This window comes from Drosophila subpulchrella, chromosome 3L, assembly GCF_014743375.2.
Source record: "Drosophila subpulchrella strain 33 F10 #4 breed RU33 chromosome 3L, RU_Dsub_v1.1 Primary Assembly, whole genome shotgun sequence".
In the NCBI taxonomy this organism is placed as follows: Eukaryota; Metazoa; Arthropoda; class Insecta; order Diptera; family Drosophilidae; genus Drosophila; species Drosophila subpulchrella.
Genome location: NC_050612.1, coordinates 23,263,309 through 23,291,180, shown reverse-complemented (window position 1 = coordinate 23,291,180; position 27,872 = coordinate 23,263,309). Strand labels below are relative to the sequence as shown.

The 27,872-nt window shown below is 43.6% G+C and overlaps 7 protein-coding genes and 1 pseudogene across 9 annotated transcripts; 5 read left to right on the top strand and 3 right to left on the bottom strand.

The window, feature by feature from the left end:
- Positions 1-4,057: 4,057 nt before the first annotated feature.
- On the bottom strand, positions 4,058-7,737 carry LOC119554490 (serine protease 1-like). Of its 3 annotated transcripts, none has more exons than XM_037865423.1 (2): positions 7,434-7,737; positions 4,058-4,631 (listed from the first exon to the last, which is right to left on the bottom strand). In XM_037865423.1, exons 1-2 carry the CDS (start codon positions 7,691-7,693, stop codon positions 4,073-4,075), a joined length of 819 nt encoding a protein of 272 aa, XP_037721351.1. In that variant the 5' UTR covers positions 7,694-7,737; the 3' UTR covers positions 4,058-4,072. The 3 variants fall into 3 exon arrangements, with proteins under 3 accessions (XP_037721351.1, XP_037721350.1, XP_037721349.1); XM_037865422.1 differs by lacking the exon at positions 7,434-7,737 and adding an exon at positions 4,693-4,955; XM_037865421.1 differs by lacking the exon at positions 4,058-4,631 and adding an exon at positions 6,788-7,380 and having other exon boundaries at positions 7,434-7,731.
- LOC119554709 lies at positions 5,448-5,950 on the top strand (annotated as a pseudogene).
- A 514-nt stretch (positions 7,738-8,251) lies between the features above and the next one.
- LOC119552519 (serine protease 48-like) lies at positions 8,252-11,176 on the bottom strand. Its single transcript, XM_037862137.1, has 4 exons — positions 10,917-11,176; positions 10,306-10,852; positions 8,904-9,199; positions 8,252-8,850 (listed from the first exon to the last, which is right to left on the bottom strand). Exons 1-4 carry the CDS (start codon positions 11,174-11,176, stop codon positions 8,292-8,294), a joined length of 1,662 nt encoding a protein of 553 aa, XP_037718065.1. The 3' UTR covers positions 8,252-8,291.
- A 653-nt stretch (positions 11,177-11,829) lies between these two features.
- Positions 11,830-12,785, top strand: LOC119554491 (serine protease 1-like). Its single transcript, XM_037865424.1, has 2 exons — positions 11,830-12,118; positions 12,172-12,785. Exons 1-2 carry the CDS (start codon positions 11,859-11,861, stop codon positions 12,728-12,730), a joined length of 819 nt encoding a protein of 272 aa, XP_037721352.1. The 5' UTR covers positions 11,830-11,858; the 3' UTR covers positions 12,731-12,785.
- A 140-nt stretch (positions 12,786-12,925) lies between these two features.
- On the bottom strand, positions 12,926-13,899 carry LOC119554494 (serine protease 1-like). The gene is made up of 2 exons (XM_037865426.1): positions 13,625-13,899; positions 12,926-13,563 (listed from the first exon to the last, which is right to left on the bottom strand). Exons 1-2 carry the CDS (start codon positions 13,882-13,884, stop codon positions 13,008-13,010), a joined length of 816 nt encoding a protein of 271 aa, XP_037721354.1. The 5' UTR covers positions 13,885-13,899; the 3' UTR covers positions 12,926-13,007.
- Positions 13,900-14,521: 622 nt separating this feature from the next.
- On the top strand, positions 14,522-15,470 carry LOC119554495 (serine protease 1). Its single transcript, XM_037865427.1, has 2 exons — positions 14,522-14,805; positions 14,874-15,470. The coding sequence occupies exons 1-2, from the start codon at positions 14,546-14,548 to the stop codon at positions 15,424-15,426; spliced, it is 813 nt and encodes a 270-aa protein (XP_037721355.1). The 5' UTR covers positions 14,522-14,545; the 3' UTR covers positions 15,427-15,470.
- Positions 15,471-16,523: 1,053 nt separating this feature from the next.
- Positions 16,524-17,743, top strand: LOC119554487 (brachyurin). The gene is made up of 2 exons (XM_037865416.1): positions 16,524-16,593; positions 16,736-17,743. The coding sequence occupies exon 2, from the start codon at positions 16,743-16,745 to the stop codon at positions 17,694-17,696; it is 954 nt and encodes a 317-aa protein (XP_037721344.1). The 5' UTR covers positions 16,524-16,593; positions 16,736-16,742; the 3' UTR covers positions 17,697-17,743.
- A 1,063-nt stretch (positions 17,744-18,806) lies between these two features.
- Positions 18,807-19,760, top strand: LOC119554492 (serine protease 1). The gene is made up of 2 exons (XM_037865425.1): positions 18,807-19,091; positions 19,155-19,760. The coding sequence occupies exons 1-2, from the start codon at positions 18,835-18,837 to the stop codon at positions 19,711-19,713; spliced, it is 816 nt and encodes a 271-aa protein (XP_037721353.1). The 5' UTR covers positions 18,807-18,834; the 3' UTR covers positions 19,714-19,760.
- Positions 19,761-27,872: the final 8,112 nt, after the last annotated feature.

Sequence of the window (27,872 nt, the reverse complement as noted above, 5' to 3'; positions counted from 1 at the left end):
TCTTTTTTTTTAATTTTTCTTAAATACATTAGGATTATATTATCTTATCTTATCAGGATTATATTATTTTATTTTATCTTTGCATTTTATTAGTTCCCATAAATTTCTCTCACTGCACAATGCGACATATACTTATGTGAGTGCTAGCGCTGCCCTGGCTTTTTTGTTTAATTCGTTTTTCTATTGTTCACAGCCAAGAACTTTAGTCCAACGGGCTTTGGCAACATTGTGAAATGCATGAATGTGTTTAGCCAACTTACTCTATCTGCGACCCCCCTTTCCAACTCCCCTGACTGCAGATTTTTGCATTTTGCAAGCATAAAAGTTGAAAGCGACATTATTGAATATGCGTTGTCGTTGTCGCTTACCCATTGTTTGCCTCAAACACACACACACACACATACTTACACACCGCCCTAGGGTGGGCGTGGCAGATGGCTGGAAAGCCAAAAGCTTAGCGGATTCTTACGGCCCATTGAAATTTATATGCCACTTTCACACACATTAAAGCCGAAATGGGCAAAAAGCGAATCGAATGTTTAAGGTCAGACGGATGGTAACTACAGATACACCACCGCCAGCCCAACCCCGTGCTTATTTATGCTTTGTTTGTCGCTTTGGCTAATAAATTAGCAGCTTTACCTTTTGGCCCAACTGCAAACCAATAGCAATTTATCGCAGCCACAAAGAAAGGCACGTAGCCAGAGCGGGATATTCCAGGATCCCGGATCGAAGGGGTTCGTCCTTCCAAATGTGCTCGCCTTATCGCCGGCTTAGGCGACACGCACAGGTGGGCTAACTCAACTCAGGTGGGGATTCCCAGGGAATGGTGGAGGTGGCATCCCCTCCAACGAGACAGGCAATAGTTGTTACCGACTTTAGCCTTTGACTAACGACGGGCGACAATAAAAATGGCCCTGGCAATTGGCACATTGCGGCTGCAAGTTAAAAGGATTTTCGATAGGAAATGATGGCCAACGAAAGGAATGGGGGGCAGGGTCACACAGTTTGCAGGATGAGTCTGGAGAAAGTTGCAGACTAAGGTATTCTTTTAATGAAAGTCAAAGTAAATTCATGCTCAAATTAAATTGCTAGGGGGTGGGAAAATGTATTAGATAAGTACTTCAGTACTTACTTTTACCATTTATGATAGGGTTTCTGTTAGTATACACTGATAAAAATTTATAAATAAATAAGTACAATTTAATCTTTTGCCATTTTTATTAATTTTTTAAATGAAAATATAACATTTAACAATTATAGTTCATTTAGAAATTTAATACTTTGTTTTAAAAAATGTTTCAAAGTAAGCTGACCAACATCGTATTTAATATTGTCTACCATGATTCCAATTTTTTATGTTTTAGCATGTTTTTGTATTTAATATAATAATAAATTAATATAATTTTGAATTCCTTACACAGATAGGTATTTTTAATATCCCGTTTTTTTATTAAGGTAACCAAAATTAATATTTCCCTTTGCTCAAAGTTAAAGCTACCAATTTAATAAAGCCCTAGTGCAACAAGCAGGTCAGTCCCCAGGAAAAGGGAATCTAAAAAATATATATTTCGATTGCGTGCCGCGCGAGGAAAGTCCTGGAGATTCGGAAACGCTTGCCAGGATTTATCGTGCGTCCATTACAAGCGGAAATTAAGCGCGGCAGGTCGCCAGCTGGACAAGGGGGGCGTGGCAGGTGGAGGGGCGGGCGTGCGTGAAAGCGTTTTGCCGGCTGGCCATAAAGTAACCAGCCAGGCCAGGCATTCCGGCGGACCAAAGCAGAGCTATTGTTTTCGGGTCCTGCCAGAGTCCTTTGGCCGCTTTTCTATGCCAGTCACGTGGCACGCAACGACAACTTGGGATTTGTTAAGTGGCGCGTCGTTTTTGATGTGCGGAATGTTTAGCAGAGGTCCCTCGCCCAACTCTCCGGGCATTCTTTTTTTTTTATTTTGAGGGGAAAAGTCCATCACGTGTCCCGGACATTTTGCACATAACTTGTTTCATCGTTTTTATTGCCAACTTCCGTTTCCGCTTTTGAATGCACTGCGAATGTCTTTTGTTTTTGCCCACCTTGCGGTTAATGGTACTTCGACTGGCAAAAAAAGACGGCGTCGGCGGCGGCGGTAACCACTCCAGAAACTCCATCAGCCATGGCTGATTCGATTTTCCGATGTGTACCTTTGCTTTTAGTGATTGAAATCGCACATTTTAAGTGAAAAAGCGCACACAGAAGTGCACTCAATCATTCGTCACGTGATTCAGTCGGCGCGGAGTGAAGACCTCTCACTCCTACCATTCCGGACTTTTCCGGGTTTTCCGGGTTTTCCAGGTTTTCCCGCTTCTCGCCGTGCTCCTTGTGCAAATGTTTTTCTTAGTTGGACATCGAGTGGAAAGTGTTGGAGCGCCACGGCTGTGTTTATACAAAAGATTACGCCACCAGATGAGAAATGGAGACACAATTGTTCATGTTGTTTATTGTTTCGCGGGCGGAGGGGAAATGAAAAGCTCTGCGATAATGCCACGTAAATGTTTTGAATGCGAAATCAATAGGGAAAAGCAGCTTTAAGTCGGGCGGCAATTCAATGGGAGAAATTCGCAGGGTGAACTTCAAGCGCAAAACTTTTCTAATTTGCGCATTATGAAAATTGGGTTCCGACATAAAAATTTCACTCCCCCCCCCCGTAGGAGAATTAAGTGAAAAGCAATTTTTGAGCCTAGTCAAAAGGGAGAAAGCGAATGAAAAGAACTGAGAAAAACTTTTCCATTAAGGAAATTAACTGAGATTAAGTGGGGCCCTATGCCTTTGGCCCCCGTTGAAAGCCTTAGCCAATTGGGATGAATCGAAACTGCAACAATTTCAGGGCATTTAAACAGTTGTCACATACACACACACACACACACACACACAGGACGCGCCGGAAGTGAGCCTGAAAGCGGAAGCAGCCCACAACACATGAAATTGGCTCAAGGAAGGAAGCGGAAGAAAGAGGAAGGGACTTTATTTGTTGCCTGCCACACTTCGGTTGCTTGTTTGTCGTCTCGTCGTCCCCGTCGATACTAATCTAATTTTATTGATATTGACACAATTTCTGCAGATTTCCGCATAAACATAAAAACAGAGCTGGAACCCACATAGACGGTTCGGCTCAAGTAGCAAAACATCCAAGGCACGCAAACAAATGGTATCTAATAAAAATTGAACAAAAAGCAAACAAAAGTTCGATGATGTGGCCGCCATTGGATGGAAGTCAAACAATGCTAAAGTACTCGGCGGGCATTTCCTGTAGCAAATCGAGAAGGCACAAAAAAATATCTGTTCAGGCAAAGCAGAGTTTTGGAAAATAGAAGTTGATAAAACGATTGGAAACAAAAGTGAAACTTAAATAATAAAATCGAATTGCCTTATGCAAACGGAATAGAGTTGCTCATAAAAGCACAGCACCTTGTGGAAAATTTTAAGTTTTAATCATAATGCGCAATTTATACCAAATCATAAATCTTAGTCCAAACAGAAATTCCCTCAAGAAATCGATTTCTATTTTGCCAAGATAAGATATCTGTGGGTATTACCCACTTTAACAAATAATAGCTTTAACTCAAAATTTCACAATTCAAAAATTGATAACAAAACCAGATTTTTATAGATACAGAATTAGCTTTCTACAAGATAAGCCAAGATGTTCCGGGTACTTAATCTATTATTGTTTTTGGGAAATTACCAGGTAAAATTTTGAAGTATTATAACCGTTAATCGACCGATAGAAAGCTTACGTCTGTTCTTTCTAAACTAATCATAATTCAAAAGAAAATTGACTCACCTTTAAACCCATTTGATAAGATCATCTATAGAGTTTAAAGTTTATTTTGTATTTTTCTTAAATACTTAAAACTTAAAATTGAGATTTAAATTGGGAACAATCATGAAAACTAGTTGCTATAGATTCATCTGCTCATTATTATTCTGTAGGTACTATCATATTATAAATAATGCTTAAAATGAAAGGACAAGTTTAATCAATATTCTGGGTAGCACTTTTTATTATGGTTCAGAGTAAATATCAGTAGATTTTTTTTAAGCAGAGATGCCAGAGTTGGTCTTGATCCAGTCCAAGTAGCTGGTCACCCGAGTGAAGGCAGCCGGGGCACCAATTTCGCAGCCGTCCTCAGCTCCAAAGGAAGTAATTCCGATGAGGGTACCATCCAGAGCCAAGGGACCGCCAGAATCACCCTGGCAGGTGGAAATGGAGTTGGGTGTGGCGACGCAAATAACCTTGCTGGTGACCACCAGGCTTCCGAAGGTCTTCTGGCACACGGAGTTGGCAATGACCGTCAGATCAGCGAACTGCAGGTTCTTGGTAACAGAGGTCTCCGTATCGGCGGTCATTCCCCAGCCAGAGGCAACGGCGGTCTGTCCAACGTAGGTGGAGTAGCTGTTGGCGATGGCCGGAAGGGCGATCTTGTTCACAGAGGCCGAGAAGGTCACGGCTGGGGTCTTGATCAGGGAGATGTCGTTGCGGACGGTTAGAGAGATATAGTTGGCGTGCTGGATCCAGTTGGAGCTGGAGACAGTGTGGGTGAACTGGGGGCTGGTACGGACAGTTGCTCCATAGTAGATGGTCACATAGGAGGCTCTGGAAGAGGGAGACGCCAAATAACCAAACCATTCCTTAGGTTAACAGTAGTGAAACCTACCCGCTGGTGCAATGAGCAGCTGTCAGCACCCAGGAGTTGTCGATGATGGAACCACCGCACCACCAGCTGCCCTTCAAGCCGAGGAAGCTTAGTCCAACCTGGTAGGGGAACTGATCCGCCACTGCATCCTTTCCATTGGTAATGCGCCCACTGATGGATGGCTTCGGCGCCCTGTTACGAGGATGCACTGGTGGAGTCTGAGGTACGAGACCAGCGGACACGGAGGCAATAGCCAAAACCAAAGCAATAAAGACCTTCATGGTGATCGTAGTAAATTGACTGAATGCCTTACCCTTGCTAATTTGGACTTTTATACGCCATCCTAAAATGGCTTATCACTTTTACTTATAGGGCGAATCCCAATGCAATAAATACGATTTGGAGATAAGCCCGTAAGCCATTGGGTTGGTAAAAACCCCGACCTATTTCATTTGTAGTACCAATAATAATCTTATGAGTGCAATAATAATCGGTGGGCAGTGTATGATGGTCAATGCAGATGGATATCTTATAAATATCATCATCACTTGTACCATGACGTTCAAAAATTAATCCTATTTTAACTCCGATTTTATCAACTAACCGATGAAGTTGATAGGGATTTTCCCCTACCTCAACATTTGGTAAAAGTTTACAATTAAAGTAATCGCGTGAAGGCTTTTCCCACTAGCTTATGAAGATAAGACCCCAGGGGAAGAGTATAAAATACGCCCATTTGTAAGGAAAAATTATTCATTGTAAGCTCAGCGATCAGCATGAAGGTTTTCGTAGTCTTGGCCCTGGCTTTTGCATCCGTGTCCGCTGGACTCCTGCCTCAGGACCTGCTTGAGCGTCCTCGAGACAGGATCTCGAAGCCATCCTTTACTGGTCGCGTTACCAATGGCAAGAACGCCGTGCCGGATCAGTTTCCCTACCAGGTGGGACTCAGCTTCATCGGATCGGCGAGCAGCTGGTGGTGCGGTGGCTCCATCATCGACAACTCCTGGGTTCTGACCGCTGCACACTGCACCAGCGGGTAAGTTGCTTATACTTCTTTGGCAGCCTGGTGGTCACCAGTCGAGTCATCTGCGTGGATGGTTCCAACCGCACCTCCATCTGCAGCGGTGACTCCGGCGGCCCATTGGCTTTGGACGACGTTCTGATCGGTGTTACCTCCTTTGGAGCCAAAGATGGCTGCGAGATTGGAGCACCAGCTGGATTTACTCGCGTCACCAGCTACTTGGACTGGATTGAGGCCAACTCCGGTGTTACCGCCTAAATGGGTTCTTTAAAAATGTACCAAGTTCAGTTATCCATTTCCATACATAAATAAAAAGTTTTTAAAAAGTAACACATGTTCTTTATTTACTTTTCTAATAATGAAAACAATTTCTTTATTTACAGTTATTACATAGTTATGAACTTGTGGTATTCGATGATGATATATAAAAGTTAAGTGGTTCCCATACTTGGATTGATTAACAATTTAAGAGTCACACAGACATTTCCATATCACAAACAATAAGTATCATTAGAAGGGTCAGAGAAATCTATTTAAAATTGAAGTAAAATGTTTATAGATTTTCATGTATCATGCGGTATTGAAATATTTCTCCATATCCGCGATAGTCATAATTTTTAGGGCGATGAACGAAGATTCACATTTTTGGTGTTCCAAAATGCCCGTTAGCTAATAAGGGCAGGTAATTAAAAGTGTTCCGCTTGTAATATCTCAAAACTAAATTAGGGGTGTCACAGAAATCTCTTTCAGACAAAATTCTCCCTAAAAAAAATCTCAGAGTAACGGAAACCGTTCGAAAGTTAAGTGGTCGTATTGAAACTAACCAAACAGTGCTTTATAAAAATATATCCAAAATCGGAGCAACTTTAGTTTGTAGTCCATAGACTACATACCGTCGAATTTTTTGGTTTGTTTTTAAAACAACCGTCCCCAAAACAGTCGCAGATTCTAGTGAGTACATTTTATGTGCTTTTATTTGAAATAAATATATTTTAAGATCTCATTGCATACTAAAAAACAATGAAATTAATTTCCAGTGCTATATTACTCCTGAAAATTATGGAAACACATATATTTTAGATTTTGATGAATTTATTTTTGGAAAAAGTTACAAAGCTGGTAAGTTCCCCTAAGCCGAAACTCCGGAGTTGGCCTTGATCCAGTCCAAGTAGCTGGTCACGCGGGTGAAGGCAGCTGGCTCGTTAACCTGGCAACCATCGGCAGATCCGAAGGAAGTGATACCGATGAGGACACCATCCAGAGCCAGTGGGCCACCGGAATCTCCCTGGCAAGTGGAGGTTCCCTTGGGGGTTGCAACGCAGATAACCTTGCTGGTGACAATCAGAGCGCTGAAGGTCTGCTGGCACACGGAGTTCTCGATGACCGTGAGGTCGGTGTACTGCAGATGACTGGTCACGGCGGTGGCTTCATCCGAAATGAGTCCCCAACCGGAGGCAACGGCGGTCTGTCCGACGTAGGTGGAGTAGCTGCTGGCGATGGCGGGCAGGGCGATCTTGTTGATGGCGGCCGAGAAGGGTGCGGCTGGGGTCTTGATCAGGGAGATGTCGTTGCGGACGGTCAGAGAGATATAGTTGGCGTGCTGGATCCAGTTGGAGCTGGGGACAGTGTAGGTGAACTGCGGGCTGGTACGAACGGTGGCTCCGTAGTAGATGACCACGGAGGAGGCACTGAGAATTCAAAAATAAGTGCTGGAATCTTTGATGGTCGCAAGGCAACTTACCCGCTGGTGCAGTGGGCGGCGGTCAGAACCCAGGTGTTGCCGATGATGGAACCACCGCACCACCAGCTGCCCGACGTAGCTGTGAAACTGAGTCCGACCTGGTAGGGGAACTGGTTGACCTCGGCGTTGTGTCCGTTGGTGATGCGACCATCAATGGAAGGAACTGCGGTCCTGTCACGAGGATGCATATGAGAGACCTGGGGCAGGAGCCCAGCGGAGGCGGAGGCAATGGCCAGGAGCAAGACTACGAAGACCTTCATGCTGATGGTTGATCGAACACTGAATGATTTCCCTTGCTCAACGAGCCTGTTTTATACTCGTTCTAAAGGGTCTTATCTAGAAGGTCGCTGGGCAAATCCCAATGGTCCGATAGTATTCTTTGAATAGATAGTCGTTACGCTGTTTTGCCATACCTAAGTATCAATTATTCTGATTGATATTACTTTAAAGATAGCATTTGGAAATATTAATTATTTGTATACCCTTGCAGAGGGTATTATGATTTCAGTCAGAAGTTTGCAACGGGAAAATAATATGAAAGGAATTATAGCTTCGGTGCTTTTTGACATATTAACATATCTTATACTATTAGGAATATCATTTTTTGTATTTTTAGGAATTTCGAATTAAATTTAATAAAAATCGAACGACTCTAAGATACAGCTGTCAAAGAAACGGTCAGTATTTATTTTTCTTTTACTCCGGGATATTGAATATTTTAACTTTTCAGCACTACGAATTTCATTTTACACAAATATCACTGAAGCTAAGATTACTCTGTAGGTATTAACAGACTACAAAAAATCTTTAAAATGAAAAGATAAGTTTAATCAATATTCTGGGTAGCACTTTTTTTTTTTAAGCAGAGATCCCAGAGTTGGTCTTGATCCAATCCAAGTAGCTGGTCACCCGAGTGAAGGCAGCTGGCTCGTCAACCTGGCAACCATCGGGAGATCCGAAGGAAGTGATACCGATGAGGACACCATCCAGAGCCAGTGGGCCACCGGAATCTCCCTGGCAAGTGGAGGTTCCCTTGGGGGTGGCAACGCAGATAACCTTGCTGGTGACAATCAGACTGTTGAAGGACTTCTGGCACACGGAGTTCTCGATGACCGTGAGGTCGGTGTACTGGAGGTGACTGGTCACGGTGGTGGCCTCATCCGAAATGCGGCCCCAACCGGAGGCAACGGCGGTCTGTCCGACGTAGGTGGAGTAGCTGCTGGCGATGGCGGGCAGGGCGATCTTGTTGATGGAGGCCGAGAAGGGAGCGGCTGGGGTCTTGATCAGGGAGATGTCGTTGCGGACGGTCAGAGAGATATAGTTGGCATGCTGGATCCAGTTGGAGCTGGGGACAGTGTAGGTGAACTGCGGGCTGGTACGAACGGTGGCTCCGTAGTAGATGACCACGGAGGAGGCACTGAGAATTCAAAAGTAAGTACTGGAATCTTTGATGGTCGCAAGGCAACTTACCCGCTGGTGCAGTGGGCAGCGGTCAGAACCCAGGTGTTGCCAATGATGGAACCACCGCACCACCAACTGCCCGACGAAGCTGTGAAACTGAGTCCCACCTGGTAGGGGAACTGGTTGACCACGGCGTTGTGTCCGTTGGTGATGCGACCATTAATGGAAGGAACTGCGGTCCTGTCACGAGGATGCAGATGAGTGGTCTGGGGCAGGAGCCCAGCGGAGGCGGAGGCAATGGCCAGGAGCAAGACTACGAAGACTTTCATGCTGATTGTTGATCGAACACTGAATGATTTCCCTTGCTCAACGAGCCTGTTTTATACTCGTTCTAAAGGGTCTTATCTTGAAGATCGCTGGGCAAATCCCCATGGTCCGATAGTATTCTTTGGGGGGAAAAGCCAAAACACCTTACAATGAATAGATAATCTTCACGCGGTTGTAACTATATCGCTTGCCTTGTTTTGTATTTTAAACTTAAGAATATAAATTTGGATAAACTTCCTTTAAATTAGAGATTTCATACAAATAATCTTATTCTTAATTATATTCTAGCAAAAACAAAACGAAATAAAATCAATGTATAGGAAAATTCTGGAAGATCGCTGGGCGAATCCCCGTGGTCCGATGGAATTCCAGAATTTATTTTTGTGGGAAAAGCCAAACCACCTTTTTACGATTGTGTTTAAGCACCTATTCGTTGAAAAGGAACTTTGCGTTTTAAGCTTTAATTAAGCATAGAACAAAAAATTATATTTATACAATGATCATTACTCGAGAGAAAATCCTTTTATAATAACCCTTTATATAAATAGAATCAATTCCTAAAAAGTTTTGCCAAATTTTATCCAAACACGGGCTTGGGAACTGTTGATCCCGATTGGAGGGTTTTTCGAAGATTATTTACTAGAAAACACAAAAAGTCGGGATACATTTGTCTTAGAAATAATGCGGTTTTATTTATTGATTTCAATGGAAAACAAAGTAATACAATACTTAAAGGGCAATATTTTCTATGATTTCGTAAAAATATATAATGATAACCTATATTATGATTTTCATATAACAATTTTTGTGGGTTTTCGACTATAATGTGTATAAAAGATATTTCTCCAGAACCTCGAGTTGTAACAATATTAGGGGAAGTAGTTAAAAACATGTTGCCACTACTTAGACTTACAAAAATGAGATGCTTCGAGACTTCAGAAAAAACCGAGATTGATCAGCCCTTAATCTTCCTATTGGGGATATAGTAACTGCATTTATAAGTATAAGCAAGCAACGCCTAATTAATGGTATAGTAAGGTACCCGTTCCGTTTTAAAACCAAATCATGTAAAAGAAAAGTTTGCTTGCAGTTGTTATTTATTTGTAAAAATCATTTTTAGGCAGGAATTCTTCTAAGCGGAAACTCCTGACTTGGTCTTGATCCAATCCAGGTAGCTGGTAACGCGGGTGAAACCAGCTGGGGCATTCTTCTCGCATCCCTTGGAGGAAACGAAGGAGGTAATTCCAATCAGCTTACTGTCCAAGGCCAAAGGACCGCCGGAATCGCCCTTGCAGATGGAGACCTGATTCACCGAGGCCACGCAGATGACTCCGCTCGTGACCACGTCGGTTCCGTAGGACTGCTGGCACACCGAATTGGCAATAACCGTCAGATCGGCGTACTGCAGGTTGGTGGCCACAGAAGTGGAGGTGTCGGAGGTCCTGCCCCAACCGGAGGCCACTGCAGTCTGTCCGGCGTAGGTCGAGTAGCTACTGGCGATGGCGGGCAGGGCAATCTTGTCGATGGAAGCCGAGAAAGCAACCGATGGGGTCTTGATCAGAGAAATGTCGTTGTTTAGGGTGACCGAGTTGAAGTTGGCGTGCTGCTCGAAGTTGGAGCTGGAAACGATGTGGGTCAGTTTGGGGCTGGTGCGAACGGTGGAACCATAGTAAATGGTCACTGAATAGGATCTGTATAATATAAACAAGAACACTTAAAAATCTCTCAAGGAAGGCATTCGAAAAGGATACTAACCCCTCGGTGCAGTGGGCAGCCGTCAGCACGTAGGTATTAGCGATGACGGAACCTCCGCACCACCAACTGCCAGAAGAGCTGGCGAAACTGAGTCCCACCTGGTAGGGAAACTGATTCTCCGCTGCGTTCTTTCCGTTTGTAATCCGTCCATTGATGGATGGAGCTCCTTCAAGGTCCCGAGGACGCAATGGAGTGTCCAAAGGCAGGATTCCAGCGGAAACGGAGGCAACAGCCAGAGCCAAGACAAGGAAAACCTTCATGGTGACAACAAGTACTCGGTGAGTGACCCCCAACAGTTGATCAGGGTTATTATATACCTTTCTGTGCTCTTATCAAACATAACTAATGGGCAAATCCCCACTTGATTAAACTGATTGTTATTCATGGTTAAAGCAGGGATATTCCAGAAGTTTTATATGTGGAAATGCCCAATTTTAATAACATATATAATTCCAGAAATATATTTGGCAATAACGCAGTTAAACTATAAATTAAGACTTAATCCATATACTTATTAAAATACATTTGGCAATAAGTAAAATTTAAGTTGAAGAAAGTGAATGCATATACCATGGGTTTACATGTAATATTAACATCTCCTGAAATAAATGAACCAATAAGAATGATTTTACCTTTCATGCTTTTTAAGGATCAATTAAATAAATTTTATTATTGACTTAAATGAATGCTATTCATAAATAAAGTTAATATTTCCAAATGCTATCTTTAAAGTAGTATCAATAAGAATAATTGATTCTTCGGTATGGCAAAACAGCGTAACGATTATCTATTCGTTGTAAGGTCGTTTGGCTTTTCCCCCCAAAGAATACTATCGGACCATGGGGACTTGCCCAGCGATCTTCTAGATAAGACCCTTTAGAACGAGTATAAAACAGGCTCGTTGAGCAAGGGAAATCATTCAGTGTTCGATCAACCATCAGCATGAAAGTCTTCGTAGTCTTGCTCCTGGCCATTGCCTCCGCCTCCGCTGGGCTCCTGCCCAAGACCACTCATCTGCATCCTCGTGACAGGACCGTGGTTCCTTCCATTGATGGTCGCATCACCAACGGACACAACGCCGTGGTCAACCAGTTCCCCTACCAGGTGGGACTCAGTTTCACCGCATCGTCGGGCAGCTGGTGGTGCGGTGGTTCCATCATCGGCAACACCTGGGTTCTGACCGCCGCCCACTGCACCAGCGGGTAAGTTGCCTTGCGACCATCAAAGATTCCAGCACTTATTTTTGAATTCTCAGTGCCTCCTCCGTGGTCATCTACTACGGAGCCACCGTTCGTACCAGCCCGCAGTTCACCTACACTGTCCCCAGCTCCAACTGGATCCAGCACGCGAACTATATCTCTCTGACCGTCCGCAACGACATCTCCCTGATCAAGACCCCAGCCGCTCCCTTCTCGGCCGCCATCAACAAGATCGCCCTGCCCGCCATCGCCAGCAGCTACTCCACCTACGTCGGACAGACCGCCGTTGCCTCCGGTTGGGGCCGCATTTCGGATGAGGCCACCACCGTGACCAGTCATCTGCAGTACACCGACCTCACGGTCATCGAGAACTCCGTGTGCCAGAAGTCCTTCAACAGTCTGATTGTCACCAGCAAGGTTATCTGCGTTGCCACCCCTAAGGGAACTTCCACTTGCCAGGGAGATTCCGGTGGCCCACTGGCTCTGGATGGTGTCCTCATCGGTATCACCTCCTTCGGATCTCCCGATGGTTGCCAGGTTGACGAGCCAGCTGCCTTCACCCGCGTGACCAGCTACTTGGACTGGATCAAGGCCAACTCCGGAGTTTCGGCTTAGGGGAACTTACCAGCTTTGTAACTTTTTCCGAAAATAAATTGAGTAAATTCTAAAATTCTTTGTGATTTTTTTTTGAGATCAAATAATAATAGATCAATAATTGATGAGAGTATTAATTATCAATTTTACATAATATCAAAAGCCAACATCCAATGCTTAAGTAAAACAAAATGGACGGTAATAAATAGGCAATTCTTGTGCTTTATATAACTGAAATATATTTCCAATTTATATTTACTTTCATGCGACTTAACTATGGGATCTTTATAGATATCACCTAATAAAAGACACCGGAATTAGCCTTGATCCAATTCAGGTAACTAGTCACGCGAGTAAAGCCAGCTGGGGTATTCTTCTCACATCCCATTGCGGATACAAACGAGATGACACCAATCAGCTTGCTATTCAGGGCCAAAGGACCGCCAGAATCTCCCTGACAGGTTGATTTCTTGTTGGTGGAAGCCACGCAGATCACTCCACTAGTAATGATGGATCCAAAGGTCTGCTGGCACACGGCATTGGTGATAACCTGGAATTCAGCGTATTGCAGGTTGGAGGTAGTGTAACTGGCAGCATCTGAGGTCTTGCCCCATCCGGAGGCGATGGCAGTCTGTCCAGCGAAAGAGGAGTAGCTGCTGGCGATGGCAGGCAGAGCGATCTTATTTATGGCAACCGTGAATTTTACAGATGGAGTCTTGATCAGGGAGATGTCGTTGCTCAAAGTAGCCGCGTTGTAGCCGGAATGCTGCACAAATTTGGAGCTGGAGACTTTCTTTTTTAATTTGGCACTGGTGCTAACGGTTGAACCGTAGTATATGGTCACGGAAGAGGCTCTAATAATGAGATACTTTATATGTAAGTTAAAGATATATTATACGTTTAATGATTACTGACCCTTTGGTGCAATGGGCAGCAGTTAGAACCCAAGTATTTGCGATGATTGAGCCCCCGCACCACCAACTACCAGAGGAGCTTTTGAAACTGAGACCCACCTGGTAGGGAAACTGGTTCGTAGCTGCCTTATTTCCATTAGTAATGCGACCTTCAATGGATGGAGCAGCAATACTATCGCGAGGATGGACTGCAATATCCTGAGGCAAAACTCCAGCAGAAACGGAAGCAATGGCCAAGAAAAAGACTACGAAGACCTTCATTCTGATGGATAACACTCCAATGAGTGAAAATTACCTTGTAATGAGAGTCATTTTATACTGCCATGTTATCAACATAGGGACACAAGAATTGTAAATTTTATAAATCCAACCGACCTAGTAGGGCTTAAAAAATTCTGTTGTGAAAAACATCGATGTCTCACAAATACGTTACATCAATATGAAAAACTACGTTACCACATTACCAAGAACAAATTAATAAATTATATTTCCCAAAGGTTTACTTTTAGATTAAATATTTATAATGTTTACTATACAGATTACGATGCAAGTAGTCAGTAATAACAAAGCTATACTGGCCAGTAAGTAAAAAGATAACGATTATTTAACCATGTTGAAGCGGCTTTATGACACATTGATTTTGAAAATGTCTGTGCTCCAGAGTTTAAGGTAATTGGCTTTAATTCACACAAAATAAAAGTTTGGAATATTTGATAAGCAAATGAGTGCCAGTACTTTAAACCTTATCAGTCTAGAAATATATTACAAAACCGTCAAAAACTATCTGATATAAATTTCTGCGAAATGTAATCACAACATTTAAGTGGACTGGCCCAGCCATCTATGCAGATAAGACTCTGCGGTTTGGGTATAAAAAGGGGCCAAATCGAAGTGAATAACCACACTCAGTTTGTGCAACAACATGAAGGTTCTCGTAGTTTTGGTTCTGGCTCTGGCCTCCGCCTCCGCTGGGCTCCTGCCCAAGGTAGCTCCTCTGCATCCTCGTGACAGGGTCTCGAGCCCATCGATCACCGGTCGCATCACCAACGGCAAGGTCGCCGTGGCTGACCAGTTCCCCTACCAGGTGGGACTAGCCTTCACCAGCACCGCTGGCAGTTGGTGGTGCGGTGGTTCCGTCATCGGCGCCACCTGGATTTTGACTGCTGCTCACTGTACCGACGGGTAAGTTTCACTAACCCTCTCCATAGGATCGGATCCTGGCTAATGCGAGATTTCCCTTCCCTGTATAGAGCTTCCAGTGTCACCATCAACTACGGTGCCACCGTCCGCACCAGCCCCAAGTTCACCCAGACTGTGGCCAGCAAGAACTTCATCCAGCACGAAAGCTACCTGGCTCTGACCATCCGCAACGACATCTCCCTGATCAAGACCGACCCCATCGCCTTCTCTGCCGCCGTCAACGCGATCGCTCTGCCCGCGGAAAGCAGCACCTACTCCACCTACGTTGGAAAGACCGCCGTTGCCTCCGGTTGGGGCCTGACCTCCGACTCTGCCACCGCCGTGGCCAAGGATCTGCAGTACGTCGACCTCACCGTTATTGAGAAGTCCGTGTGCCAGAACACCTACGGATCCATGATCGTCACCGACCGCGTCATCTGCGTTGACACCACCAGCAAGGCCTCCACCTGCCAGGGAGACTCCGGCGGCCCATTGGCTCTGGAGGGAATCCTCATCGGTGCCACCTCCTTCGGATCCTCCAGCGGATGCGAGGCTGGTCTCCCCGCTGCCTTCACCAATGTGTCCTACTTCCGTAACTGGATCAAGACCAACGCCGGTATCTAAGCTTTGAGAAAATATATAAGCTGCAAACTGCTTTGAAAATTTAACAAAAAATGTTTTTACTTTAACTGGGGAATTACAAAATACCAATTTATTAAACGGGCTTACTAGTTTTAATAAACCAGAGATTTAAGTTAGGTTGGAAAGAAAAAGCCAGCATAAGAATACATTTTAAAATATTTTAAGGAATTATGTCACAAGCTTGAGTTTTGACAGACTGACTGAAATTATTTTAAAAGTGAAACAACAATAATACTTAATGAAGTACGTTTTAAAATAATGTTGGTTCTTATGACGTTTTAAAATAACTCCAGTGTCATAGTACCTCAAATATATATTTTTAAGAGTATACCTATGCTTGCTTATTTCTTTACAAGCTTTATCAAGCTCTTTCTTCGAAAAGTTATTAATCAAAGTAAATTAATCAAGCACTATCTGTTAACCACTTATAAAATATTTTTCCCTTATCAAAGCAAATATTTTTCCCCTAATCCGCAAGTAAATAAACTTACACCTTATGATCTTAGTTGAATACGTACTTTATGATCATCATACAACTCAATGCCGGATATTGGGCCTTGGTATAAAATAACCCAAAGCAATTAAACTCCCGGAACTTTATCAATGGCCTTTTCATATGTCAAAATGCAGCCGAAGGGGTGCAGTAAACTAAACAAATAATAAACTAAGCGCTGATAAACCGGCAGTCAATAAATATAAAGACCCCGACCCAGACATTATGGCCAGCGTTGGGGGCCAAGACAGAAATCGTGCAACTAGGGGGCCTGGGAAAATGAATGGTTTGAAAGCAATTAAGGAGACTGCATTGAGCCAAAGGGAGTCAAACGCCCATCCTAAGCAACATAATCGCCGAAACGTGCGGCAATTACACGGGAGCTTGAGGAATTGAATGCCAAACATCTGCTGCTCTTCCCGTCTCCGGAGGTATAATTTGCACTGGCCCAAGCAAATTCAATTAACAGACGAATCGGACACGTGCCGTAACCAAGACGTTGACGCAATTTTGATGCCACAATCGCTGGCTATAAAAACACCAGCTAAAACAACAACAACCCCAGTACTTCACATGAAGAGCCCACTCAGACCCGAACCGGGGACTTACTCATTACAACCAACAAAGAACATCAGATATCGGAGTATAAATCAGGGGTAAAGCGAAAAAGACGACTTCATTCATCGTTTTCATAAAACGTTTTTGATAAAGAAAAGAGCAACGCTAGGGATTTCCTTTCAATGAATTTGAAGAGTGCTATTACAGGGTACTCCCCATATTATTTTTCATGTTTTTCAGAGATAACATGAAGTTCCCAATGATGGTAGCCCTCTGCCTACTTTTTCCAATACTAGTAAACTCAAGTGAAACTTGGCTGGATAGTTATAAAGATACTGCAGAGGACTCTCCTGCTGATAATGATGATGAAACCATCATGGAGAGACGTTGGCAACTGGGCTATGAGAACTGGCGACTTCGCTGCGAGAAATTCGAGGCGGAAGAGAATCAATCCTCCCCGGTAAACACTCGAATCGCAGGTGGAGAACTGGCCGCGCGTGGCATGTTTCCCTATCAAGTGGGTCTGGTGATTCAGCAGAGTGGTGGAGATCTCATCAAGTGCGGTGGTTCCCTCATCACCCTGCAGTTTGTGTTGACCGCTGCCCATTGTTTGATCAACGCCACCGGGGCGAGGATTTACTCGGGAGCCACAAGATTTGCCGATGTGGGAGATTCTGCCGAAGAGATTTTGGTCACCCATCGAGATTTTATAACCTATCCGGGTTACTTGGGCTTTGGGGGATACAATGATTTGGCCTTGATACGATTGCCAAGGAGGGTCCTGACCTCCGATCGAGTGCAAACCATCGAGCTGGCCGGAGAGTTTATGCATCAAGCGTTTTTGGAAGGCAAAGTTGTAACCCTATCGGGCTGGGGCAGCTTGGGAGATTCGCCAAGCAATGAAACGCGACTTCTTCAGTACCTGGATGTGGAGGTTATTGGCCAGGAACGCTGCCTGTGCTATTTTCTGCCAGGATTGGTTAGCCAGCGACATGTGTGCACCGATGGACGCAATGGACGAGGTGGCTGCAATGGCGACTCAGGTGGACCATTGGTCTACCACTGGCGCAACGTCAGCTACCTGATTGGGGTCACCTCATTTGGCAGTGCCGAGGGCTGCGAGGTGGGGTTACCCACTGTCTACGCCAGGATAACCGCATATTTGCCATGGATCCGACAGCAAACGGCAATGACCAACTAAATGCAATTAACGCCTAATTGCCGGCCATTAATTGCTAAACAATATAGTCGGGCCAGACAATAAAACCAATTTGAGCAGTGAAATCGAGACGGGCTCCTGTCGAGATGGGAAGGTGAAAATGGTCCATTTTATGGGTGGTTGTTTTCCCTTGAATGGATATTGCTACCGATAAATAACAATAAACATTTCGGCATTACAGCGGACCAAGTCAATTTGGGGGAGCTCAATAAAAAGAGCGAAATATAGGGAAAGCACTGCTGATGATTTCGCCACTGAATTGAAATCGCCTTTGGTGTTGCTGTATCGTTTACAACCCCCCGCCCGTTTTTCGGCTAATCGTCTTTAATTGGCCATCCGAATTGGCCATTAACCGCAGCGATGTGGTCAGTTCAACGCGTCATCAAATCACGCGGCAATCGCTGATAAAGAACGGCTGCGGTTGCGAAAACAACTGAACTCTGTTTGTTTATAATCGTAAATCGAAAAGAGACGCCCAATGCGCAAATATTAAACAGCGTAATGATTTGGGGTTTTATTATGGGACTCTGTCAAAATGCAGCTGTCAAAATAGGGCTTTCGGCGGTCTTGACCAACTCACATCCTCCTCCCTGACCCTGGGCGAAGGTAAACAAGCCGTCAACCCTTCTTAACTATGGGCTTACCGCTCCTCTCCCTATAGACAGACGATAAGATAGTAGCGACTACCAAGATACGCAAACGGCACACGTCACGCGCTGAAGAGCAAATCAAACCTCTTCCAATAATTGTTATATATATATGTATATATCATGTATGTTTAAAACTAATCAAATTAATTAGCAACCTCATGCTCGTCTTCCAAAATCACACCGGTTAGATCTGGAAACCCAACTGAGATCCGAATCGGGATTAATACTATACGACTGGGAAAGTAATTTTGGCGGACGTGTGGCTAAAGTACGTTCATTTATATCTTTTGCACAAAATCTCAGAAGATAAAGCAGTTCGAACCGACTTTAGTGGTATTATCTAATCGCAACGGGCTCTATTTGTGAAATGCAACCTAATCGCAGGTGCCATTTTTCCACTATAAAAGACCCCTGGCGGGCCTTGAAAAATCAGTTGAGTTCCTTAGCCTGAACAAGCAACAGTTTCCGAGATGAAGTTCCTGATCATCCTTGCCCTGGCCGTGGCCGCCTCCGCTCTGCCGGAGCCTGAGCTGCACCACCGCAGCCGCGAGATGCCCGTGGTTGGCAGCATCGAGGGTCGCATCACCGGAGGCGTCGCCGCCTCCGTTGGCCAGTTCCCCTACCAGGTGGGACTTTCCCTGAAGATCAGCGCTCTGTCCAGCGGCTTTTGCGGTGGCTCCCTGATCAGCAGCACCTATGTGCTGACCGCTGCTCACTGTACCGAAGGGTAAGTGTCCTTTTGACTGGGAGGATGATCCAATCCTTACCCCTTATATTTCCTGCTTCGCAGAGTTCAGTCCGTGACCGTCTACCTGGGCGCCACCGTGCGTACCTCCGCCGAGGTTACCTCCACCGTCTCCAGCTCGAACATCCTCATCCACTCCGGCTGGAACAGCGCCACCCTGAAGAACGACATCTCCCTGATCAAGATCCCCGCCGTCAGCTACAGCAACAGGATCTCCGCCGTCGAGCTGCCCGCCGTTGCCAACTCCTACTCGACCTATGCCGGTGACAAAGCCATCGCCTCCGGATGGGGCCGCATCAGCGACTCGTCCAGCTCCGTGGCCACCAACCTGCAGTACACCACTCTGGACGTGATCACCAACGCCGTGTGCGCCGCCACCTACGGCAGCTCGATCGTGACCACCTCCAACATCTGCGTTGCCACCACCAACGGCAAGTCCACCTGCAACGGTGACTCCGGCGGCCCCCTGGTCCTCGAGTCCAGCGGTGTCCAGATCGGTCTGACCTCCTTCGGAGCCGCTGCCGGCTGCGAGAAGGGCTACCCGGCTGCCTTCACCCGTGTGACCAGCTACTTGGACTGGATCAAGTCGAACTCTGACCTGTAAGGTGCCATTGGGAACTATCATTTCAAATAAAAAGCAATTCTGACGAACTTCAAGTGTTTTAAAGGGGGCATCTCCAGGGACTGGCTTATACATGGTCGAAAAGGTTACAAACTAAGACCTTATGGCACTTGCTTGATTTTTAACTAGTTTACTGATTTTATTTTAAGAGCTTCTGGCAACCTTAAAATCACTTTATGAATTTTGCATATTAAATCAGGTTTAGGTTGCCTTGACATTTTCAATTGGTCAAAAATCAAGCAAGTGTCATAAGACCTTAATCCTTAATCTATGATTATGTTTGTCAAATATTATTTATTTACTGAAAATAATTCATAACTTATACAATAAGGTCAAAAAAACGACAATTAAAACTGAAAGTTGAGAGTTCCCTTGGCCAAGCTGTTACTTGCTGTTGGCAAAAACGATCTCATTAAAATTCATTAAATTGCCAAGCGACACAATAAAAGCTGAAAACTTCAGAGGCAGCTGGCAAAAAAAAAACAGAAGAGGAAAAGTTTTGCACAAGTGAAAGTCAAAAGGAAAAACGCAGACAATATGTCAACACTTGAATTATTACGAGGCATTTAAATAAATGACGAAAGTTATTTGTATTTGTAGCACTTATTATTTTCAGGACATCAAATGTAATTTAAGCACTTTTTTATGGAATTTTCCAGCAGTGTAGGTAGCTCACATGTGGAAGGATGGCAGGTGGTGCCTAAAAACCAGTCCCGACCAGATGGTCCTGCGGTTTCGCATAAAAAGCATTTACTCAACAAAAAGCAGAGACGCAGATAGAAACAGGAACCAAAAACCAGATCCAGAGACATAACAAAGTCAGTCAGGGAAAATAGCAGCAGCTGAGCTTGAAAGTGGATAAGGGAATGGGGAGCGGAAGACCCCCAACTCCCACCCGAGGGTTAAGGGGTCCAGTCGTGCTGATAAATGTTTGCATTGCGGAAATTTATGACAGCACAAAAAGTTTCCTGCACTCGTATTGTGTGGTTTAGATATGACAAAATATCATACATGGCCCCCGAAATAAAAAACGCAAAAGTTACTGCATATGGTTGTCACAATGGGTATATGTGAATGTAGGCAAAGTTAGTTAAAATGTCAACCCCGAGAGCGGATGACGAGTGTTTATGGCCAAAGTTTTTTATTTAAAATCCACTTTGCCCAGTTGCAATGCTCTGATTGAACGCCCCAAAGTTTCGCCCCTTTCTTGTCCACAAACTTCATTTCCCTGCTGATTGAAGTGAACTTCGTTTTAGGGCATTTCGTTGGTTTCCCATTGGCAGTCAGTTGGTCAAGTGGTTTTGTTTGATTCACTTTATTGGCAAAATATTTTGCCAGCCTGCGGACAGAGACGAAAATCCGGTGGCCGGAATTTGCATTGACTTTAATTCACTTATTTATGTCCTGGCACCTTTGGGCCAAGGCCCTTGGCCTCTGACCCAGTTCGCAGCAATTAAATATTTAGCTCCCCTTCATGTGGCAGCTAATAAAATCAATTCTCCCATCGTATGTGGCTCTAATCACAGCGCAAAATCAATTAACGAACTGTCAGCTCATCAATTATGGCCAAATAGAAGGGTGGGGCGACGGGACTTTTCGACTGGCGAGTCAACAACGCAATCCTGGCTAATAAATGCCAGCCAATTCAAAGCAATCAACTTAATTAACGATTTTTGGTGGGGCCATGATGCGGCTACATAATTAATTAAGTGGAGTCGGAATTAGCCAACCGAAAAGAAAGCCAAAAAAAGGAAATCAGACGCTGGCAAATTCGCAAAGTCAGCATTTCGGGGTCACCACATGGTGGAAATGAGCCCGACTTCAAATAGTTTTTGTCGTAATGATGTTTATGATGATGTGTTATAATCAGCATGACCGACAAAATAAGAGATAAGTTAATTAGAAACGGAACTTTGACTTTACCCTTTAGGTCAGCCAGTAATTATAAGTAAAAAGGGTTAGTTTTTTAGGCTTACTTAACCAATTTTATTTTCTTAAGTTATTAATTGGTTTTAAATAGATTTTTTATTATTATTAAAAGTCATTTTAACTTTGCTTAGGTGTAGATTGATGTCTTTGTAACAAGCAAATGCTTGGCATCACTTTAAAATTTCAAGGTTACCACTTTGAGGAAATTGGCATCACTGCAAAGAGGTGTAGTTAGGAACAAAATTTAACTTGGAACAAACTTTAACTGGCATTTTCTTAACCCCTTAGTTCGCCGTGTGCCCGTGACACTTTGAATGATGTTCGGCTAATTAAGCGCCCAACGATTACTATTGCCCTAGCACTTAACAACCCCAAGTCACTTGCGATGACAGGCCAACACAGAAAGTGTTTCTAACAAAAAAGCCCCATGCCGAAACGAAACAAAAAACACACACACTGTGAGAGTATCGCACACTTAATTCATTTAACTCAAACATTTTCATTTATTTATCGCATTACTGGCTTTTTCCTCCCCGCTGGAGCAACCCCAGATGGAACCGCCATCACCAGAGTTTTTTCGGCTAATGACTTCCTGCTTTTCCTAACGCGCTCAGCATCCGGCTTTCCCACATGTGTGTCTGTGTGGGATCTGGGAGGGATTGGGCTTGGTCTGGTTTGGGATAACTGACTGACTGGCTGACAGGCCAACCACCCACTGAGGGGTAAGTGGAAGGCGCATCGGGCTCATTGAATGCTTTTGGCATGTTGCCCGGCTCGACACCATTATTTCTGGTAACAAGATAATTGTATAATGAAATCCAAACAACACTTGGGTCTTGGTGTGGCCCTGCTGGTGGCTCCACTTGAACCACCAACGCCCGAAACAAGTTCACTCAGCATCCACCGCAATGACTTGACGGCAAAGTTCGCTGGTTTTTTGTTTGGACCCGGAGACAAAGAGTTTTGGCTGGTTTGCTTTCTTCCCTGACTTCTGATGGAGTGGCAATACTTGTTCCGGTCCAAGTGGGCTCGTTTGATGAACCGGGGAGACTGCAGTTTCCTATTTAATTTTAAGCCTTCTTACTAAAATATTTACGTAACAATTTATACAGGTTTCCCCTTTGAAAAGCAACAATACCCTGTTTTATTTTGAACAATGAATTTGTTTTTTATTATTGTTCTCAAAATACGAAAGTCATTTGAAATTTGTTGATAAGATAATTCTTGTTTTTATGCAATTCATCCAATTTTCTAAACTACTATTCCATTGATAAGATAGCATTTAATTTTAGCACTTGAATATCTTTTTTTTGTTTTTAATTCATATCATTTGTAGAAAGATTTTCTCGCCATTTTATCAATAACAGAAGAGGGTATTTTCTGATATCTGTAAACCTTTAAGGCCAAAGACTATAGAAGATTGTGATAAAAGTGCCAAACAAAATTATCAGCTACAGCTGGCTGTAACTTCTTCACTGATAAACAAGTCTTAAATTTCGTTAGTGTCTCCACATTCCAAGTTACTTGAGTAATTTGGGCAACAAAATCAATTGTTAGAGCAATGCCTAGTCAACAATTCCGACTGTCAAAAACATACATATATACTTCCCCTTTTCTCTTAATTTCATTTCATTCACATGGAAGTAAAATGTCTTGTCATGGTCTCGTGCCTTTTGTTTTCATGTTTCCTTTTTTCCTGCCTGCCTTTTGTTTTCCCTTTTGGGAGTGACAATTGATTGACAGGAAAAGTTAATGGCTTACTCTCTGGTTTCTATATATAGAACTCGAGAAATACTTAAAGAAGTGCGTTTGCTTTTAGGCCAGCAAGCGGTAACAATAATTGAAACATCTCCGGGTCTTGGAAATTTCCCCAAAAGCTCCGGGCACATATCAAGTAGATAGTCCACACACTCCACTCACGGCCATATGCAAAGCCGCTCAGAGAGCACTCACCGAAATCCCCATGCCTCCATCCATGGTATCCTGCATCCTGGCATTACCTAGAGCCATCACTCAGTAAAAAACGGAGAGGACGGGCTGCAGGAGTAGGGCAAAAAATAATAATACTTTGCTCCTCCGGCAGGGCACAAAATAAAGACATAAAGCAAACAAATGCCGGCATCGAGGAGGAAATATGGGAGGAACCCGTCCGAAAGGAAGGTGGATTGAATGGTTGACTGGCAGTGGAGTGGCTTTTAGTGCGTTCAAGCAGAAAAATATATAGAAAACAATAAACCGAAATTACAACAAGAGCAACTGCGGCATGGGGCCAAGGCAAAATACCGAAAAAAAATAAAAATATTGGCAAACAAAATGTTTATAAGCCATAAAGCATTTGCCAGCCCCAGCTGCATATTCATATAAATATTTGCATGCTAAAATTTGATGAGTAGTTATATATATTTTCCGACACAACAAGCGGCAAACATTACGTCAAGCGGAATGCGGAGATATTTCAACAGAGGATCGCATAAATTTCAGGCATTAATGAAGTCCCAACAAAAGGCATTCCCGACTGAATGGACAATCTGCACAGGATATTAACTATTCCCGTACCGCCGGATAGGATATCAGACTGCATTCAAATTCTGGCAGACAAGACACTGCAAATATACAAAGGAAAAGTTGCAATTTTCGATGCCAAGAATGCCGGGAACAATAGCCGGAATTCACAGCGAGTATTCAGAAGTCATTGATACGGCCCGAGCGGAATCATTTTTTTGGATGTGCCAATGCCAATAAGCAGACAAGTACCACCTCCGGTGGGGACACGTTCCTATTTCGCCTCGATAAAAATCCACCCGACTTCGTCCTTCACTCCCTGAAAATCCAATTGTCGTAGTAGACAAAAATCCTTGGCGTTGGCACACAATAAATAAAGCGACGGCGGCCAAAAAAAAAAAAAGGAGAGCCAAAAGCAATCTATCGAAAAGGATTTGTTTGCATGGCAGGAATTTATATTTATATATTTCGAGCTGGAAAAAGACTGAGCCTTCTCATATGCAAAAGCCGACGGGATGCCGTCAGCTTATTGATAGAAAATCACAGAGAAAGCAAAAATTGTCCTCGCTCTGCGTTTTTCTCAAATATTTGCCCAGCCAACTCGATACATATATACTCATATTATATCTGTACATATACATTTATGTATTCCCATATAATAACTTAGTTTGATCCCTGCGCATAAAATTTAATGGTGGCCACTTGTGTTTGTCGTCTGTTCGTCGGATTTGTGTCAGAATATTGACAGTTGGTCGATGTCACTGTTTTGGGACAACAGGGCGTATGTGCAATGCTTACCACCATTTTCACTCACTCTTCCACCGCTAAGCTCCCTTTTTATCAAGTTTTCTAGTAGAAAATTGCACTCAGGTGGAGTTCGAGACTTGGAAAGAGCTGCTCAGTCTGCCAGCTGTTCCCTAATCAAACTTTTTCAATACATCGCGCATTAAAAACGAGTTGACAAACTGCAACACAAAACTTTGACCAAGTCCCGGGACCTGCTAAGTCCTGGGTTAACTTAGGTCACAGCGCTGAGGGATAGGATGGGGCTGTCCCCTTCAGACGTGAGTCACGCAAACATCTCTACTTACCACCAAGTGCAGTAGCAAATTGCATTTTGAAAAAGAAAATAATAAAAATCAAACTTTCCCAATGCATTTCCATCGGGGGTTTGAGTAACATCTTGAAAATGGGATGATATAAAATGAGGCGATAAGTTGTTGGCAAGTTTGGGAACCTGCTGAAAAAAAGGTGGCTGGCAAGCACATTACTCATACGCAATGTGAGACTATCCCGGAAGGCATGATTAATGAGGCGGCTGCTGTTGACATCCCCAAAAGCAATTTGAATTATAGCAGGAAATAGACATAGTTCCCTGTGATAAGTCATCAGCGACAGTTCCGAGAAGAGGGAGTAGTGCGGGTCAGCTGGACCAGACAGTTGTCATTAATTCTGGCCAACAAGGAGTCGGAGACGGATTTCTTGAGCTGACCGCAGGCACAGCGGCATTTTCATGACAATTTAACGCAAAAAGCTCAACAGACCGATCTATGCTGCACTGGGGGAAATAATAAAGTGCTTCCAAAATCTATACAACAGTTACGTACGATTTCTCAATGTGGTGTTAATGTTCCAGTTTGTTTTTTGACTGTTTAAAAAGTGTGCTATTATTTCAGTCATTGGGCAACAGAAACAGCCAATTGACTTACTGATAAATAGTTAACATGACATTCAGAAACCGGCTCTAAAAATTCTTAAGATACGTATAACATTATTCAGCATTTCTATGATAATTCCGAATACGCTTCTTTAGGTAATTTTCTTAGCTAGTTACTCGTAGCAGATTTAATGTTATTACTTTAATATTTTACAATCCAGTTTTCTAAAGTTTGGACATTTTTTTGAGTTCGTTTATAAATTTTTCCAAGTGCCTGATAGTACATTATTGGATTGGGGGAATAGCGACAGCCAAAACACACAATCCGAGTGCCAGTGGAAGCGTAATCGATGCGGCTCACATTAGATGGTTGCTCCTAAGAGGGCCAAACTCAGCTGAAGTGAGCCGGACGGCATCCTTGGCCAGCCACCAGCATCTCGAGTGCTCCCCAAGAACCCAACTGACCTCTCAGGGAACTGCTCCTTTCGCTGCCGCTGCTGCTTTTTATCCCAAGCTGCTGCTTCGTTTATCATTTGTTGTTCACTTGTCGAAATTTTATTGCTGCAATCTTGTTTGTCGTCGTCGTCGTCTCGTCCTTTTCCTTTTTCTCGTCAAAGGAGAGCGCACGCTGGGGGACATTTCAAATGCCTTCCTAAGGACACTTACAGCTGAAGGCGGAATATTAGCACAGAGGAGTTCATAAAATTTGTTATGAGTCTTTAAAAGCTTTGGGTATTTATAAAGTATTTATATATTTCTCATAAAAGGTATATTAGTGTTGTTAACAAAAAATATTCAATTAAGTACTTTAGTTTCGACACTAAAAACATTTTTGAAAATACAAAATACAACGTTTTTACGTATTACTGAAGAATTCGCGGTTGTGTATTTTTGATTTCATTGACTTATAGAATATTGGAAGTCCCAAATTCTTTAGGAGTGACTAATCCAGCATCGAAAGAATTCGCAGATCAATAGCTAAATTATATAAAAATAAAACGCGAATTCTTCAGGAGAGAATAAATGCTATTATTTTGACCCCGACTGTGCTCACATCCGCTTGAGCCAGAGGCGTAGTCGCACCCCGATGAATATTCGGGTCCTTTTCTTACTCGCCCCCCTTCTACGCAACTGGATGAGCGAGCTGAATTCTCCTTGTATTTCGAGAGGACTGGTCATTGTTGTTCAGGCTGTCGTTGTCGCAGCCGGAAATGCGTCTAATAAGCGTGTGTGTCGGGTGAGCGCATTACGTATACGTAATATACATTTATATATAAGTGTATACCATACGTCTCTGCCGGCAATTTAAAGTGCGACCCTTACTTTTTCGGTTGCTTTAAAACTGATGCTCAACCAACAATGAGAGCAAATATTTCATGAAAATTAGTTTCCTTTGTTCCCCCTGAGAGACAGAGACAAAAGAAGCGAATTTTCCCGCAATCAGCGAAAGGAGCATCCATAAAAACGCTCAGCACAACGGCAAAGGAAAATCAATAGAATGCAGTTAATATAGGGTTTAAATAAATGAAAATTTCCAGGCCAAGAGTAGTGATACTCTTTAAGGGGAAGAAATCTATTTTATGCCTGGCATTTATGGGCCAGACACGCACAGTGGCCCACAAAAGTCACTGCCCGGCGGCCACTACTATACATACTACATGTGTCAGCATGAAAGGCAATGAATTGTTTTTATGTGCTAATGTCCGGCAGAAGCCGGCTCGCAGGACCCAAAATCTGGAAATCCGGTTTGCTTTTGCATGCCCGACACGTAAGGCGATTTGATTTCAATTTCCCAGATTCAACTTGCCACTGTCATCTGCCCATCTGCCCATCTGCCCATCTTCCCGCCCCCCAAATGAGTTGGCAACTTTGGCACACCGCTGCGTATGCTTAATACGATTTGCTTCCGACCATCAGATAATCACTGGGAATTTCATCCACTCCACAACGCCGAGAGCAGGCAATTCTGATTGATGGTTCCTGCAGGAATCGAATAATTCGATTAGAGCGATTTCGTTTAGCCGGTTTTTCCAGCTAAATATACACCTAATAT

Bases quoted from the DNA above. Each gene is read 5' to 3' on its own strand.
- LOC119554494 (XM_037865426.1), bottom strand. From the start codon at position 13,884: ATGAAGGTCTTCGTAGTCTTTTTCTTGGCCATTGCTTCCGTTTCTGCT. The intron at 13,564-13,624 runs GTCAGTAATCAT...TCTCATTATTAG, and splicing joins GCTGCCCATTGCACCAAAGG to AGCCTCTTCCGTGACCATAT.
- LOC119554487 (XM_037865416.1), top strand. From the start codon at position 16,743: ATGAAGTTCCCAATGATGGTAGCCCTCTGCCTACTTTTTCCAATACTA.
- LOC119554491 (XM_037865424.1), top strand. From the start codon at position 11,859: ATGAAAGTCTTCGTAGTCTTGCTCCTGGCCATTGCCTCCGCCTCCGCT. The intron at 12,119-12,171 runs GTAAGTTGCCTT...TTGAATTCTCAG, and splicing joins GCCGCCCACTGCACCAGCGG to TGCCTCCTCCGTGGTCATCT.
- LOC119554490 (XM_037865423.1), bottom strand. From the start codon at position 7,693: ATGAAGGTCTTCGTAGTCTTGCTCCTGGCCATTGCCTCCGCCTCCGCT. The intron at 4,632-7,433 runs GTAAGTTGCCTT...TCCCTCTTCCAG, and splicing joins GCCGCCCACTGCACCAGCGG to AGCCTCCTATGTGACCATCT.
- LOC119554495 (XM_037865427.1), top strand. From the start codon at position 14,546: ATGAAGGTTCTCGTAGTTTTGGTTCTGGCTCTGGCCTCCGCCTCCGCT. The intron at 14,806-14,873 runs GTAAGTTTCACT...TTCCCTGTATAG, and splicing joins GCTGCTCACTGTACCGACGG to AGCTTCCAGTGTCACCATCA.
- LOC119554492 (XM_037865425.1), top strand. From the start codon at position 18,835: ATGAAGTTCCTGATCATCCTTGCCCTGGCCGTGGCCGCCTCCGCTCTG. The intron at 19,092-19,154 runs GTAAGTGTCCTT...CCTGCTTCGCAG, and splicing joins GCTGCTCACTGTACCGAAGG to AGTTCAGTCCGTGACCGTCT.
- LOC119552519 (XM_037862137.1), bottom strand. From the start codon at position 11,176: ATGAAGGTTTTCCTTGTCTTGGCTCTGGCTGTTGCCTCCGTTTCCGCT. The intron at 10,853-10,916 runs GTTAGTATCCTT...TATATTATACAG, and splicing joins GCTGCCCACTGCACCGAGGG to ATCCTATTCAGTGACCATTT. The intron at 8,851-8,903 runs GTAAGTTGCCTT...TTGAATTCTCAG, and splicing joins GCTGCCCACTGCACCAGCGG to TGCCTCCTCCGTGGTCATCT.